Source organism: Octopus bimaculoides, chromosome 19, assembly GCF_046866305.1.
Source record: "Octopus bimaculoides isolate indiv1 chromosome 19, ASM4686630v1, whole genome shotgun sequence".
Classification (NCBI taxonomy): domain Eukaryota; kingdom Metazoa; phylum Mollusca; class Cephalopoda; order Octopoda; family Octopodidae; genus Octopus; species Octopus bimaculoides.
This window is the reverse complement of record NC_142946.1, coordinates 52,220,450-52,239,370: the sequence shown is the minus strand read 5'-3', so window position 1 is coordinate 52,239,370 and position 18,921 is coordinate 52,220,450. Positions and strand designations below refer to the sequence as shown.

Here is an 18,921-nt window from a genome sequence, read left to right as displayed (position 1 = left end):
TGATATAAACACTTTCCCTTCTCCTCATACATAAAGAGAAATATGCCCACACATGTAAAAAGAGATAGAGAAAGGGAGATAGAGAAAGGGAGATAGAGATAGATAGATAGACAGATAGAGAGAGAGAGAAAAGAAGAAGAAGGGAGAAAATGAGAGAAACATTGAAATGTCTAATGTCAAATAGTCAGCAATGAATCAGTGGCACCAGATTGTCACAGCTGAAACAGCTGTGCGAAAATGTCACCCACCCTGGTCAATTACCTCAAAAGCCATTTGAGCAGCCAGCCGTATCAATGCATCCGCAGTGAATGCTGAATTTTCATCGTTTTTGCTGTCCTTTGAAGCATAATCACACATCTTCTGTAAGGCTTCGGATGCTGTGCAAGAGAAACAATCATTTGATAAAAAAAAAAGAAATGATAGCAAGTTACTGGAACGAGGAATGTTAGTAGAGGAGTCAGCTTTTAAGTTTTAATCTACTCGCATCAATTCAGGAGTTTTATGATATTACTGGTATTGATACTCATCCCTAGTTGTCTAGCTGGTAAGAAATTGGTACCATATTTTCTGGGAGAATCAAATGTTATTTTACATGCAGTGAAGGCGCATGGCTCAGTGGTTAGAGAGTCGAGCTTACGATCGTGAGGTTGTGAGTTCGAATCCCAAACCGGGCTGCATGTTGTGTTCTTGAGCAAGACACTCTATTTCATGTTGCTCCACTTCACTCAGCTGTAGAAATGAGTTGCGACGTCACTGGTGCCAAGCTGTATCAGCCTTTCCCTCCGATAACACTGGTGGCGTGGAGAGGGGAGGCCGGTATGCATGGGCAACTGCTGGTCTTCCATAAACAACCTTGCCTGGACTTGTGCCTGGGAGGGTAGCTTTCTAGGTGCAATCCCATGGTCATTCATGACTGATGGGGGTCTCAGTTGGAGGAGGGGGCTCCCTTTGTTACTATATTTACATCATAGTATTAGTTTCAAATTTTGGCACAAGGCCAGCAATTCAGGGGTGAGGATAAGTTGATTATATCAACCCCAGTGGTTTAACTGATACTTATTTAATCGAGCCCAAAGGATGAAAGGCAAAGTCGACTATGGCAGAATTTGAACTCAGAACGTAAAGATAGATGAAATACCACTAAGCATTTTGCCTGGTGTGCTAACGATTCTGCCAGCTTGGCATCTTTACATCATACTTCGCATTGGTTTCAAATTTTGCCATAAAGCCAGCAAGTCTGGGGGAGGAGCTATGTTGATTACATTGACCCCAGTTCTCAACTGGTACTTATTTTATTGCCTCCAAAAGGATGAAAGGCAAAGCTGACCACAGCAGAATTGAACTCAGAATGCTGTTAAGTATTTTGCCTAGTATGCTTACAATTCTACCAGCTTGCTGCCTTTACATCCCCATAACATAGCAGTTTGGCAAAAGAGACTGATAGAATAAATACTAGGTTTACAAAGAATATGTCCTGGAGTCAACTTGCTCGACTAAAGGTGGTGCTCCAGCATGGCTGCAGTCAAATGACTGAAACAAGTAAAAGGATAAAAGAAAATGGTAAACAAAAAACAAAAAACAAAAAAGATATCTTAAGTTTAGTACACTCACCGATATCTTGCTGTTTTTGGGTGAGAGCTAACTTGAAAATGATAAACTGAGTGTATGGAGATGTTGGATCATAACTCTCAGCTTTTGAAAGAGCATCTCTAGCCTAGAAAATAGGTTATATGTGAAAGTGATACAAAACTATAACTTACAGAAATTATATAAAATGCTGACTGAACTTTTTTTGAAAGACTCAGGAATGACTTGTTATGAGAAGAACATTTCTGCCAGAGACAAAAATTCATAGAAATACAATCATCAGTTGATTATTGCAATTTCTTTTCTATTGTTAATGTATTTTGAAAAAACCTGGGTAATAAAAAGAAGAAACTTTCAGATCAATTCTATTTTACCATTATTACTACAATACTATCATTTTTGAATTTCTCTACACTGTTGTGTTCTTATCTAACCTCATTCGAAGTCTGCCCCCCCCCACTCTCTCTCTCTTGCTTAATTTTATTCTTCTTCCATCTTCTTTTTGAAATCCATAAAATACTTTACAAGTTCATCTCAACCACCATCACAACTTGCACACACATTTATGTATGACAAAGGCTTCCACACAGTTTCTATGCGTTACATTTCACTCACGTCTTTGTAATGGAAGACAATCATTATTCAAGATGCTGTAACATTGTGACCAAACCCCGAACTTCATGAGTTATAAAGTGAACTTATTGATCATATAGATAAGACTGTAGGCATTTAGATCTGATCTCCTTGCTCATTCTAACAATTGCTTTTCTTTTTCACGATGACCACCGCTTCTGCCACCACCACCACCACCACCACCACCACCACCAGCAGCAGCAGTAGAAGCACAAGCAGCAGCACCTCCACCACCACCACTACCACCACCACCACTACCACCACCTCCACTACCACAACCACCACTTTCACCACCACCACCACCACCACCTTCATCATCATCATTGTCATCGCAATCGTCATCGTCATCACCATCGTCATCATCATCATTATCACCATGATCATGATCATGATCATTAGCAGCAGCATCACCACAACAGCAACAAATATGGAAAATTTTTTTTTTCCTATGTTAGTTAAATATTTACCTGAAGCTAAATCACTTTACTTAATTCACTCAAATATGAAGACCCATAAATAGACCTAGTAAAGAAGAGGCCATTCGTTATCTAATGAATCAATTTATTTTGGAGCTACTAATAATACATTTTAGTTAATGATTTTCTTTTCCCCATTTTATTTCAAGTACATAAAAATTTCAACAGTAAATTAATTATTTTTGTTTACAGAAAAACAATTATTTTAACTGTAGAAATTATGCTGTTATTTGTAACACTTTTAAGATAATGTTTCTATTTTGTGGCCGCACTGTTGTTGGTACCACATAAAACGCACTTAGTAGACTCTTTAAAGTGGTTGGTGTTAGGAAGGGTATCCAATCTTAGAATGCATACCAAAGTACATGGTGGCCACAAAGTCATACACCAAGGGAGATATCAAGTATGCTTTATTAGCAATGAAGTAGGTAATTAATTACAAATATTCAAAGTGTTGGCCATGTAGCTCTAAACAAGTGTTCATATGGAATTTGAAATTGCGATGAACCCTCTCAAATAGCTTTTCCTTGCTAGTATCTTTTACTATAGTATCTTTTACTATAGCCTCGGGCCGACCAAAGCCTTGTGAGTATATTTGGTATATTTGAATAAGCATTATATTCGACAGAGTAATCTGAATGCTAAAGGGTTAATAATAAAGCTATTTAACATTAAAATGATTTACCTTGTCAAAACTCTCCAAATGTATGTAACATGTAGCACGGTTCCTGTTTATTTTGGCCAAGTTTTTATCTGAATATTCGCCAAAGGAGAACAGATTGTAGGAATAATTATACCACTCAAGTGCTTCTTGGTAATTTGTTTGCTAAAACAACAAAACGAAACAGTTAGGATTGAAAATGATATAAGAGGAAGAGAATTGAAATACATGAAAATAAGTACATCAACAAAGTATCAGGAAATAGAGTAAAGAGTGCAAACTGAATATTATGCAAAATGAAAATTATTGTTTTTGTGAACATTGGTGTTCTTTATTCTCTTGATTTAGTCACTGGACTATGGTCATACTGGCACTACTGTGAAGGTTTCCATTGCTCTTTCGGTCAATCAGATCTCTTCAGTCAAATTGATCTCTTCTTGTAGAACTGCTAAGTTACAGGGATGTATACAAACACAAAATGAACACATGTACATACATACAGACATACATACAAACATCAGTAAAGACTATTTGCCAACATAATGTGGCAGTCCTGGATGGGGCGAATGTTACTGTTATTTAGCCCCAGGAAATGTCGTTTCCAGCTGGCTATACGACACAATATATGCGTCTTTATATTTTTGAACAAGGGAGCCCAGCAACCTCATCCAGCACAAAGCAACATCTATGGGCTGGTTTCTGGGTTATTACCCTTTCTCAGCACAGAGTAGCTGCTTGGTTAGACAGCACAGCTGAATTCTCGTTCGAAAATATATAATTTACAAAGTGACACACAGACACTGATCTAATAAACAGAAACATTGTTATTTCTAAATCTCTTAAAGAGGTGCAGTGTGGGGACCGACATGTCAAAGAATAGAACCAATGTTCCTCTGTTTGTTGGAAAAAACAAAGAGGTTGAGGTAGGATTTGCACCCTCATTATTCCTGAAAAAAAAAAAAAGAAGCCTGATTGTGATGGTCATGGCAGAAACATGGCAGCCCTGGTTAAGCATCAATCTACTTAACCAGGACTGATCAGGACTAAACAACAACAACAACAACAACAACAACAACAGCAGCAGCAACAACAACAACAACTATAACACTTGTTAAGGTTATCTCTGATTGAAAATGCAAAAAAGGCTGAAGGGCGTATATGCCATATTTCAGGATTTTTTGCCCTAGCCACTAAATGCAGCAGTATAACGTTATAGGATATACCAATTTTACATATTAAACACATTCCTGGAACAAATATAACATTCCAATTGTAGCAAACTTTACAAACTTACTTCATATGCCATTGCAGCTTGCTCCCAAAATATATAATGTAATTGCTTTCTTGTGGATAAATCAAGTGGTTCCTTAGTATTGTGGGCTGAAGATATACAGTTACGATATTGATTGAAGAAATGATTAAAACTGCATTTTAAATTTATAAAAATAAATCCACGTTTACAGTGTAGAATTTTGATTCTTGCATAAAAGAATTCCATTAGCTATACTAAAGATAAAAAACATATTGATAATATATTTGTTCAATTAAAATATGATTAAATATAGACTAACATACCAGCAATTATGTTCTCAACTAATTCTTTGGCAGTTTGCAGTTCCTTTGTTTTCAGATTTAACTCCAATAAGCTGCATACTACTTTCCCGTATTCAGGTGAATTTGAAAATCTGGTCATCATGTATTTTAGTTGTTCCATACTCAAATTTGATCTAATAATAATAATAATAATAATAATAATAATAATAATAATAATAATAATAATAACAATAACAACAACAACAACAACAACAACAACAACAACAACAACAACAACAACAACAACAACAACAACAACAATAATAATAATAATAATAATAATAATAATAATAATAATAACAATAATAATAATAATAATAACAATAATAATAATAATAATAATAAGAGATTTAAGAAATTGCTGGAGTTCTTCACCAAGGTATTTCTACAAACTGTCTAAAGTTTGCTACTGAAGAAACATCTATGGTACTAATAAACAATGAAGATATATAATTATATAATTTTGAAAAATGATATATAAATATGAATAAAAATGTAATTCACCTGTTTGCATTGGTCAACAAGTGACAACTTTGTAAACCAATAGATACACTAAATTCTTGATGATTGTATAAATTTTCAATGGCTGAAAAGAAAAAAAAAAAAAAAATTGATATTACTAAGGGTCAGATACAGTGCCTATAAAAGTTTTAATAGGAAATTTTTGTTCAATACAAATAAAATAAGTGTTAGATATTGAATTGCATAGGGTATAATTTATACATAAAAGCAAACATGGATATATATATATATATATATATATATATATATATATCTTATCTATAAAAGGCAGATTTTCTGTGTGTGTATGTGTATATGTTTAAAATTCATATGTATGACTGTGGTTTTGAATCGGTTGATCATCCTCCCTATTCTCCAGATTTAGCCAGATTTAGCCCCATCTGACTATCATCTGTTTGCCGATATGGAAAAATACTTGGTTGGGAAGGAGCACCGTAGTGATAATGATATCACATCTGCCGTTGATGACACTTTTGACCAACAGGTTGAAAGCTTCTGCACCAATGAGATCCAAGCAATACTGATGGAAAAAAATATGTGAACTGTAAGAGGGAATATGTTGAAAAATAAACCTCAGTTGGTCACATTTCATGAGAATATCTTGGTCAGCCTATGAACTTTTCAACTCACCCTTGTATGCTTGTATATATTGTTCATTCATTTGTTTTACAACTGGTTTTCTATGCTGGCATAAGTTAGGTAGGTAACTTAACTGTAGTCTTATTCTTTTGCAGCAGGGTGCTCTTCCTGTTGTCACTTCAAGCGCACAGAGCCATAACATGTAATGTTCACCAGGAACGTAGACACAAAGCCACCATTGATATATATGTAGTGTGTGTGTGTGTGTGTGTGTGCATATATATATATATATATACATACATACACACACATTCATTGTCATCATCATTTTAACCACTTTCCCATGCTCTCATGTGTGTATATATATATGTGGCTCAAATGTACAGAAAACAAAAAAGATGGGAGAGAGAACAACAAGCAGGTGTATTAGTTTGATGCACAGGAAAAAGGGAAAAGTATATGCATATATATAAACTATATATATAGGGCGTTAAATGATTATGATGATGATGATGAAATATATATATATATATATATATATATATATATATATATATATGTATATATATATATATATATATATATATATATATATATATATATATATGTATATATATGGATATATATATATATATATATATATAGATGCACATATACATACACACATACATCATCATCACTTTAACCACTTTTCCATGTTCCCATGTATATCATCATCATCGTTTAACGTCTGCCTTAAATGATGATGTACACACACACGCACACACACACACACACACACACACAAATGCACACAAACTCACACACACAAATGCATGCACACGCACACACGCGCACACACACACATGCACACACACACATTCCATCTCCTAAAGAAATAGTAATTATTGTCTCAAAAATATTGTATTTCTTACTGTTTCTGATAGCCTCATCTCCAGTTTCATTATCTAGTAATAATATTCTCAATTTCAGAAGGATTCCCAGATGGTGATTATGCAACTGAAATCGTAAAACTTAGAAATATTATCATCCACCCCAAAAAAAAAAAAAAAAAAAAAAAAAAGGAAGACTGAATATGAAACTGTGTGACTTGTAAAGCAAGCTTCTTTTCAATTTCATTAATATTGATTTCAAATTTTGGCAGAAGACTACTTATTTTATTGACCCCGGAAGGATGAAAGGTGAAGTCGACCCTGGCAGAATCTAAACTCAGATCATAATGATGGATGAAATTCCGCTAAGCATTTTGCCTGGTGTGCTAATGATTCTGCCAGCTTGCTACATTAAATATTATTAGCATTAGTAATCATTAAAAGTGTTGAATACCTATTATTAATATATTTGTATAAAACAAAGTAACATCATCATCATCATCATCATCATCATCATTTAACCCAGGCTGGCATGGGTTGGATGGTTTAACTGGGTTGGCACACTGGAAGGCTGCACCAGAGTCCAGTCTGATTTGGCGTGGGTTTTCTGTGGCTGGATACCCTTCCTAATGCCAACCACTCTGAGAGTGTAATGGGTGCTTTTACATGCCACCAGCACAGGTGCCATTTGTGTGACACCGAGGTATGTTAACATATATTATTTACATTATTTACAATTGATGGATATTTGTCCTCATCTTGTTTGTTGTTAACACAACATTTAGGCTGATATACCCTCCAGTCTTCATCAGGTGTCTTAAGGAAATTTCGAAACTGGATTCTCATTCCTAAGGTATTTTTTTATGTTGTTGCTGTTATTATTATTATTATTATTATTATTATTATTCAGATCATTGCCTGGAATCGAACTCGGAATATTGGGGTTAGTAGCCCGTGCTCTTAACCACTACGCCATATGCCTGTGGACATATAGAACTGTGTTAACATATATATATATATATATATATATATATATATATATATATATATATATATATATATATATATATATATATATATATATATATATATATATATATATATATATATATATATATATATATATATATATATATATATATATATATATATATATATATATATATATGTATGTTTATATATATATAAATATCAAAATACACAAACTTACACATACACATGCATATATAAAGATACACATGGATACCTACATACACATACACACATACACATGCACACATACATGTATATCCATGCAGGCATACACTCATCTTTGAATGATTAGCTTCTTAGACATCCAATAACAACAAGACTTCATTCAAAGACAGGAACTGATCTATAGTACTTACATTGTTTGCAAGATTGACGGCATTCAGTGCTTTTTTATTTGATTCAATAGTCTTGAACTCCAAATAAGCAGTAGCTAGTAGCCTCAGGGTACAGGACTGAAGAGAACACCACAAGATTTAAAGATAATAATAATTAATTTAAAGATATACATATAATATGATCACCACCACCACCACCACCACAACTACCACCACCAAGGTGAACTTTGTTCAAAACAAAACAAATTACTCATTTCACTCACCACCACCTCTCCCTCCCCTCCTCCTCCCATCCACCCACCCTCCCCCACTTCAACTAATCATGTGGAAGCATTATGGGCGGGCTAAGTAACAAAGTGACAAGCAGAATTATTATCAGATATGGTGAATACATAGAATATTTTAGTTGATCAAGTAAAATCTATTCTTGATCAAATAAGAAATAGTTTTATTGCAAACACCTGAAAATTGAAAGAGTTGACAGAAATTTTCAAATCATACCTGTATTGTGGAAGATATTTCTTTTTTATCTTTTCCAATATCGTGGCTTAAACTCAACCACAAAACACACTCATCAAAATATTTCTTTCGGAATAATTCTACACCAAAATTGTAACACAACTGACATATAAAGCCACTCTGAAAAGTAATATTGCTTATTTATTAATCAAAATATATAAAATCTATGCAATTTTTAGAATGGTTCCTATCAGAATTGTTAATATTTTAATTATCTGTTAGCTTTTAATTTCAGAACAAAGCCATAAACTTATAGAAGAAGAGAATGAGGTTGGTGCTTTTAGAAAATCATGACCATCACATATTCTCAATTTCGTTGTTTATCGATTTGAGTCTCCCTAGACACAACAAATTTGTTTTAATACATGAATTCACATAAAGAATCTTGAAAATCAGAGACAAAACCAAAATAGATTTGCGAGTTTTTGCTTAATTAGAAATTAATATAAATCCTAGAATGGTAACTATTTTGAAGGTACACAATAATTTAGTTTACTATTATATCTAAGCCGAGGGTGTAGTGATTGATTAAGATGTTCACTTCACAATAACCAGGTCCAAGGTTCCATTCCACTGCGTGGCATTTTGGATAAGTGACTTTTACCATAGTCTTGGCTCATCCTAAGCCTTGTGAGTGAAACTGGGTAGATGGAAACTGTTTTTAAGTCCATCATTTGGATTTTACCGGTAAGTTAAAGGGATGGTCTCGTAATACACCATATCATGTTGATTCTGTATGAGAATCACATTAAGGGTATATTTGTCTAAGCCATTTACACACTCGTTTGAAGAGCAGAAAACTCAGTTGATCAAATAGCTGAATCCTTATTACTGAAACTGATGGCAATACATTTTTTTATATTTAAGTATAATATATACATTAAACTAACTACAATAACAATTTAGTTAAATAAATAAATATTTAAGGTGAGATTGTCTATCAAATAATTGTGAGGTATGTGTTATGTTATATCTTTACTACTATAGGCACAAGGTCTGAAATTTTAGGGGAGGGGGCTAGTTAATTACAGCGACCCCAGTGCTCAATTGGTACTTATTTCATTGACCCTGAAAGGAAGAAAAGCAAAGTTAACCTTAGCAGAATTTGAACTCAGAACATAAAGACATACGAAATGCCGCTAAGCATTTTGCCCAGCATGCTAACGATTCTGCCAGCTCTCCGCCTTATGTGTTATGCTATATCAATAATTAATATTAACGAAGAAACTAAAGCAGTGAGCTGGCAGCATTGTTAACACACTGGGCAAAATGCTTAGCGGCATTTTGTCTGTCTTTACATTCTGAGTTCAAATTCCGCTGAAGTCAACTTTGTCATTCATCCTTTCAGGGTTGATAGTATAAGTACCAGTTAAGGTGGCGAGCTAGCAGAATCGTTAGCATGCTGGGCGAAATGCTTAGTGGTATTTCGTCTGTCTTTACATTCCGAGTTCAAATTCCACCAAGGTCAACTTTGCATTTCATCCTTTCGGGGTCGATAAATTAAGTACCAGTTGCATACTGGGATCGATCTAATCGACTGGCCTCCTCTCCCCCAAAATTTCGGGCCTTGTGCCTAGAGTAGAAAAGAATAAGTACCAGTTGAGCACTGGGGTCAGTGTAATTGACTTACTCCTTCCCCAAACTTGCAGGCCTTGTGCCAAAATATGAAACCGATATTAACGAAGAAACTAAGGAAGTAATCTGGCAGAATTGTTAGTAGTACAGTGGACAATATGTTTAGCCACAATTCTTCTAATTCTTTATATTTTAAGTTCAAATGCTGCTGAGATCAACTTTGCCTTTCATGCTTTTGCAGGCAATAGAATAAAGTGCCAGTCGCTGTAATTGACTTACTCCCTCCTCAGAAATTGCTGACCTTGTGCCAAAATTTGAAACAATATTTATGAACAAACTGATTATTAACTAAAAAAAAGTTTTATTCACCACATTTAGGAAAAATAAATAAAATATACAATCTATGAACAAGAAATATAAATGTCTAATAGTAAACAAGTTTTTGTTTTATTATATAACTTTGACTTTGTATTAATCTATAAAATAACTGAAATATATTACCTCCTTGGGGAATAATGCAAGCATATCTTTAGCTGATTGTATGTGGCTATATGCAGTATCATACTGGCCTTGAGCAAATGCCTTTCAGACAAAGAACAAAACATTGCAGAATATAATTTATTGATTGGTTAACATAACAAAATGAAATATCTATATCGAAATAATCAGTGATGAATTTTATATTACTAAGACATATATTCTATGCATTTTTATGTTTATTAAATACATTTCCAATAAGGAGAGTGGCAAACAGTAAAACAACGATTGTGGTGATAACATGACTCATGTGTTTATATCTGATTTAGATAGCTCATTGTGTTCTTGAATATGGTTCTAAATTCTATATGGTTCTAAGTGGAACAATGGAATCTGAAGAAACTAGTGATGGTTTGTGTAAGTATATAATAAATACGAAATTTCACAAAGTGAAATGAATTATTTTTCTAAGAGGGAAAAAAATCTATCGTTTTGAGGAGAATCTTTTAGTGGAAAGAGATGAAGTATTTACTGATAATGCTGTGAATAAATAAATTTTGAGTAGTGAGTATGAGGAGATGAATAATAACAACGAAGAAGATAAGGGAGTGTGAGGGGAGGTAACGTGGAGCAATAAATGTTAGTAGGAAGACAGCAGTTAAAGTAGGGTTATAATCAACATGAATGAATAATTGAATATGCCCATCCTGAAGGTTGTGGGTTGATAGGTCAGGTGGCAGGGGGTTGGACACATGAAATATTGCAAATTTGAAAAACAGGGAAGGAAAGAGGCTAAGGGCAGGAGAAGGAAAGAGGCTAAGGGCAGGAGAAGGAAAGACAACTAAGGAAGGAATAATATATATTGTATGCATGCACGCACACACACACACACACACACACACACATGCACACACTTTAGTGCAATATACTATGGGGAATGTAGCTAGTATTACACAGGCATGTTATCCAAGGTTAAACCCATCTCTCATAAGCTTAACACTACAGATTACTTGACAATGCAATGGCTTCATAAATTCCTATAACCCCGAGAAGATGTTCTTTCTATTCAAAGAATAGAATTGTTTTTATGGAAGACCCAGTAGTTGAGTGACCACCACGATGTCTAGCTTGAACTAGGTCTGCATCAAATTTCTTACATCAAGTAAAATCTAAAGTGAAAGTGCCTTGAAATAATTGTTTTAATTAATGCTTGTTAGTATCATTCATTTGTTTCAGTCATTAGACAGCAGCCATGCTTGGGCCCTGCGTTGAAGAATTTAGTCGAATGAATTGACCTCAGTACTTTTTATTTTTGTTCAGACTGGTATTTATTCTGTTGGTCTCTTTTCCTGAACTGCTAAGTTACAGGGATATAAACACACCATGCTGCCATGTCACACTTCCTTATAAGTGGTGGCTATAGATTTTCTTTTATTATTCTTTTGGAAGGCTTAAAAACGAACCAAAGAAAGACTTACAATTTCAGCTTGGTAGCAGAACAAATGGAAGTAGTTGTTTTCTATATCCAACTTGTACAAATTCAAATCTTCACCGATTGATAAAATATGGCTATCCTCCTTCTGAGCGAAATATATCTCCTTCAGCTTGTTATTTGACTGAAAGAGAAATATATACTTCTATTGAGAAAACTGTCATATAATGAAGGCTAATGGATATTTAATACTGATTTCTTACATAGGCACAAAACCTTAAATTTAGAAAATGGGAACTGCTAATAATATTATATGGTCATGTGATGCATATGCATGAAGACAACTGCATAAAGAAGTGCTTATTGTTAATTGTTGGTGGAAAAAGGATCTGTGATTGGAGAGGTGCTGGTTGAACATGTTACCAGCACATCTGAAGTATCTCATGTGTGAATGTTGGCGAGGATGTAGCGTATCTCCTGAAAGAGGACTTGTGGTTGGAGAGGTGCTGTTTGAACATGTTACTGGAACATCCAATGTATCTCTGTGTGCAGGTGTTGGCGACACCTGTTTCTGCTGATGTTGATGCTGCTGCTACTGCTGTTGTTGCTGCTGGTGTTGTTGGTGTCAATGTTGTTAAAGCTGGCATTGGTGTTGGTGCTGGCGCTTGTGCCATTAATACTGGTGTAGAGGGAAGCACCAGCACCAACTTTAACAACATCAACACCAACACCAACACTAACAGCACCAGCACCAGCAAGAGTGGTAGCGGCAGTGTTGCAGTGTCAACATCAGCAGAAACAGCATCACCAACATTCATACATCCGTTTTCAGGAGATATGTTACATCCTTAGTCAGCCATGTATGGCAGCTGAAAGATGGAACTCCACACATAATATGGAAGATCCTAGAAAATCCAGGCTCCCACATAAATGGGACCAAGCATTGTAAACTGTACATAACTGAATGGATAAGAATATGAAAGGACTCCCTTGACATGGAGAACATCCTTAACTCCAAAAAGGAGGTCTTTGGACTCTGCTTGCACTTCAGGAAATTCATGCTGGTGTTCTGGGATTCACACACTAACACAGTCAATTATGAATAACAGTTGAAGGGGGACAATCCTTTGTTGTTGACATAGAGTAACAAAGTCTTTTCTTGCTCCATTTTCTAGAGAGGTCAATGAGTTTAGGGCTAAGCACTTTATATATATATATATATATACACACACATACATAGATATACATGTATATATCTATCTATCTATCTATATATATACACACATATATACACATACATATATATATGTATATACACATACACACATATATATGTATATATGTATATGCATACACATACATATATATGTATATGTATATATATATATATATATATATATATATATATATATATATATATATATATATATATATATATATATATATATTTATATATATATATATATACGCACACATATATATGCATTATAAACTTATATATATGTATGTGTATATACGTATATACTATACATATATTTTTACACACACATATATATAAGTCAAGATTTTGCTTTAAGCATTCAAGAGCAAACATACATAGCAAAACAGATATATGATATGCAATTATAAATCACAGACTAGATTAACATAGCTGAAAAACAAAGCAAAACAAAACAAACAAAATTAAAAAAAGAAAAGAAAACCCCTAAAACAAATCAAAATCTGTCTGGAAGTCTTTTAGTTTAGTAAATAAAGACATTTTGCTATTTAGTTAATTTTTTAGCCAGACTGCACAGGGAATTGTATCTTCAAATATATAAATTCTTACAGGCAAAGTAATTTGAAGCAGAATTTTGAGAATCTTCATAATTCAGCAAGTTACGATTTGTTAAATGTGAAATGTTTATATAAGGAAATAGCTTCTTTCTTTTCTTTTTCTTTTTTTTTTTTTTTCATCTTCTATGGAATGAATGTAAACAGATTTGTTCATAAATAAATACACTGAGGAATTAATCTGTTAAAAAAGTTCTGCTGTACAGATATATCTAGCGTATGATATTACTGTTATATGGTGCATATGTATATATATATATATATATATATATATATATATATATATATATATATATATATATATATATATATATATATATATATATATATATATACACACATACACACACAGACAACAATAAATTTACATACATAAAACACACACAAACATACTGGCTCGCCCACTTATATATACACACACACACACACACACACACACACACATATATATATATATATATATATATATATATTTATATATATATATATGTATATATATATATGTAATATGTATGTATGCATGTATGTGTGTATATATATATATATATATATATATATATATATATATATATATATATATATATATATATATATATATATATATATATATATATATAAATGAGATGACAAGGAATCAACAATTATCTTAAGAACTTCATTGGCTTACAACTGTTTCTGCTATAAGATGCAGTGGACTCATAGTTGAGTGCTTGAGTAACACCATATAGCTTTATCAGAGCCTTCAATATGAAGAGCAATTTATTTAGGAAAAGAATTATATAATCATTTATTCATTTGTCATCTATCTGTCTGTCTGTCTATTCACACGCATACCTACAAATATTTGTACACATTAAACACACACACATACATGTAGATAGATTATATGATACATGAACACTCATTATAGAAGTTTTACATACCTCCATCGTCACTTTTAAAATTGACTCAGCTCTGTCTGAATAATTGCAGTCTGAAATGATACAAATTACTCATTATATACATCTATGACAACTATCATAATTATTAGAGTGGATAACAATTTGCAGCAATAAAAAATTGTTAGACTAAATCAGTGGCTCTTGTGAAGTGCCCCCACAAGCACAGGTGAGGTCAGTTTTGGCAAGGTTTTTACAGCTGGATGCCCTTCCAAACACCAACCACTTTACAGTGTGGACTGGGTGCTTTTAAGTGGCACCTACACTGACACCAAGTACTTGCAAGACATTAAAAAAAGAAAACCTCATGAGTGACCCTGTGATGGATTGGTATCCAACTCTAGGGGAATTTTGTGATCCCAGTCCCTTATAAACCATGGAAACTAGGTAATCACCTTGGTTTCCATGGGCTTAAGACAGTACTTTTCTTTTCATTTAGTCTTACTTCACGAAGGTTTGACTGCTATTTCTACTATGTGAAACACAAGTAACCAAAAACAAAGCAACAACTCTGTTGTTGCTTTGCAGGAAGTAATCTTTTGGAGCAAGTCACTTTGTCAGTAAGTCATTAATATCTACTTTATCAAATAACATACAAATATATGCTGTTTTAATATCTCATGTATTATTTGTTATATTTGACATGAGCTAGACTATAATTTTAAGTAACTTTCATTTTCCCTTGATAATTAGTGACATTATGATCAACTAATTTTCTTTCAAAGGGAAAAAAAAAAAGAAAGAAAAGAGTAATCTTTGTATGAAGACAAAATTGTTTATTTCAACTTACCTAACCAAGATCGTATAGTTTTCAGTCCCATCTGAAATATTATGTATTGATTAAATATTGATATTAATTACCAATGTCCAAAGGTTATTAACTCAGAATGATAACTTACTGCACGAGAGGGAAAACATTTGATGTATGAAAATATACTCAGTCTCAATATATCAGAATTTGGAGTTAAAACAAAGAGTGAATGTATGCTTTGAGAAATGAAAGATTGTAATTTCAAATTCTGCTTTTAACTCAGAATTTTTGTACAAAATTAAATATGTTTACTTGTATGGAATTTTAATTGCTATTAGATAGTGGACATTGGTTTAACAAAAACAAATTTTGCATTGGTAATCTCAATTTTATATCGTTAACATAAAGGCATAAGTTAAAGACCTAATAATAGTATTATATCATCACCACCACTCTGTGTATGCATGTGTGTGTGAGTATTGGGTTGGCAAGAAAGTAATTTCGGTTTTTTAGTGTGAAGTAAAATTTTTTTTTCATACAAAGAACGAACTTTAATCAATTGTATAGTTTCCATTTTGTTCGATGACCTTTTGACATCTTTCTAGCAACTTCATGATTCTGTGTGCACACACACACATGTGTGCATACACACATGCATACACATAATATACACATATATATACATGTAGATTCCAGCCTGTAGGTCTGATGAGGTGCCTATATGGCTATAAATGCAACATGAAACCTATGGTGACTTTCTGATTGGCCACAACAACACCTACATAATATATATATACATATAGATATGGATATATACACCCCCGCCACACACAAAATAATTCCAATAAAAAGTCAACAGTAACTGAATAAAACTAAAATTTTACGAACCATACATAATTTTCTTAGAGTGACTTCATCTGATGTGTTACTGTTACAAAAATGTACCATCTTAAAAGATAAATTCCTCACTGTAAAAGACCGATTCAGTTAAGAAATATCAAAAACATCATTTTTACATCAATATATATTCTTTTCTACTCTATGCACAAGGCTCGAAATATTTGGGAAGGGGGCCAGTCGATTAGATTGACCCCAGTACACAACTGGTACTTAATTTATTGATCCCGAAAGGATGAAAGGCAAAGTCAACCTCGGTAGTGTTTGAGCTCAAAATGTAAAGACAGATGAAATACCGCTAAGCATTTCGCCCGGCGTGCTAATGTTTCTGTCAGCTCGCTGCCTTTACATCAATATATATTATAACATTAATTAATATTTAAAGGATATTTTCACAGTTGTTTAGAATTATGAAAGCTCATCCCCAATGTGATATCATTTTCTTTTGGTATATTAGTATTTATCATTTTTAAAATGCTTAAGATAATAAAACAGCATATTTCTTTTTAGGCTGTAGGTCACATTGATTCTATTGTTGTTCTTCAACACAGGTACTTTATAATGGTTTTTGCGATCCTTTTCCAGAGAGCCATAAGGCTTAAGATTTTAGGGAAAGGAGTGAACAAGAGGGATGTCTTACAATAATATAACAAAAATGAACAGAATGAAGTAACTACAAATGAGAATAAAAATTTAGAGGCTGAATCAGCCTACTGATAGCTTATTTTCGGTTCTATGGTTCTTAGCTGACCAATTTCTATTAATTAAAGTAAAGCTTAAACCAAAACTCACATTTTGCATTAGCTGCTGTTGAGAGCTGACCTCCAAATTTAGACGATACAGCATGATTCCACAATGAGACAGATGAAGATTCCAGCTAGAAATATAAAAGTAATAATAATGAATAATCTGCATCATATTTTAATAGATTGTGGTGAAACACAAGTCGGCAGAATTTCTAGAATTGCTAGCATGCTGGGCGAAATGTTTAGCAGCACTTTGGCTTTATATTTTGGGTTCAGATTCTTCCAAGGTTGACATCTTTCAGCGTCAATATAGTAAGCACCAGTAGAGCACTGGGATCATTGTTATTGACTTATCCCCTCCCCCAAAATTACTAGCCGTGTGTCAAAATTTGAAACCATTGAATTGTGGTAAAACAGAATTTAACCAAATACTTTTACAATTTGTTAATTAATAAGCAATTATGTTATAAAATAGTGGACTGATAAGTAAAATATATAAATGTTGTTCCCATGAAGGCTGGAAATCCTCTCTGACATAGAAATTCAATCCAAAATACATTAGAATAAATTAGAACCATCCGTGTATTCATTTGCATAACAATTTAATAAAATTAGCATATATTGACCATTGGTTTTCTTGATTACCATCTTTGGTTTATCAAAACTATTAGGGACTTCCACATAGAAATAAAATACTTTATTGATAGCTACTGAATAGTCAATATATCAACATAAAAGTCATAAGAGTAATTAGGGCCACTTAAAACACACATAAGTGGTTAATTACTATTTTATTACAATTTTTCTAAAATAAACTCTAATAAGTATCAAAGTTTCTATTTGCACATTTACAACTTGACCATTGATACTCTTATCATCCTTAGAATTTCAGTTATCAGGTTATAAATGTACAATGAAAGACCTTGCTGTTCAGTACTATTTACTTCTGGAGTGAACCCAACAGACCCACTCCCCATTCACATAAAAATCGATTGAAGAAAGAGGTACTGGATTGGATATGCCATCAGAAGCCCCAGTACAGTGTTGTCAGGCAGTTTCTCAAATGGAACCCTTAGGTTAAAAGGAAAGAGAGGAAGGTTGAGAAACTCCTGGTGATGTGACCTGGAGAATGAAGTAAGAAGATCCGGAAGGAGCAGGGGACAATTTGAGAGACAAACCTGGAACAGAAATGAGTAGGAGGGTGAGATCATTGATTACCTCATAGCTTATTGGGTTCATTCCTCCTTCACTTAGACATTCCTGTTTCACTTGCCTTTCCTTCTCTTATTCTTCTTGTTGTGTCCAACTCCTCAGGCCTACACCTAGTATGTAGGATCTCTGAAACTCCTTCTCTGTTCATGCCTTTCTCACAGATGTTGACTTACATAGTTTCAAAAGGAACATTAATGGCATCAATCTCATTAGTTTTGGAAGGTTGCAAAAGCCTTGAGCATAGGCTCTTC

General features: G+C 33.4%; 1 protein-coding gene across 2 annotated transcripts in view; it reads right to left on the bottom strand.

The window, feature by feature from the left end:
- The window catches only part of LOC106883399 (testis-expressed protein 11), a 36,888-nt gene that overhangs the window by 10,772 nt on the left and 7,195 nt on the right, over window positions 1-18,921 (bottom strand). For both annotated transcript variants that reach the window (XM_089337694.1, XM_089337693.1), the window contains exons 4-18: window positions 17,505-17,589; window positions 16,704-16,783; window positions 15,855-15,885; window positions 15,050-15,099; window positions 12,340-12,477; window positions 10,886-10,966; window positions 8,792-8,929; window positions 8,312-8,407; window positions 6,966-7,050; window positions 5,455-5,536; window positions 4,933-5,084; window positions 4,652-4,737; window positions 3,382-3,522; window positions 1,612-1,714; window positions 262-377 (exon numbers count right to left, since the gene is read on the bottom strand). In XM_089337694.1, coding sequence (XP_089193820.1) covers window positions 262-377; window positions 1,612-1,714; window positions 3,382-3,522; window positions 4,652-4,737; window positions 4,933-5,084; window positions 5,455-5,536; window positions 6,966-7,050; window positions 8,312-8,407; window positions 8,792-8,929; window positions 10,886-10,966; window positions 12,340-12,477; window positions 15,050-15,099; window positions 15,855-15,885; window positions 16,704-16,783; window positions 17,505-17,589 — 1,464 coding nt within the window. The remainder of the gene's footprint in view (window positions 1-261; window positions 378-1,611; window positions 1,715-3,381; window positions 3,523-4,651; window positions 4,738-4,932; window positions 5,085-5,454; window positions 5,537-6,965; window positions 7,051-8,311; window positions 8,408-8,791; window positions 8,930-10,885; window positions 10,967-12,339; window positions 12,478-15,049; window positions 15,100-15,854; window positions 15,886-16,703; window positions 16,784-17,504; window positions 17,590-18,921) is intronic.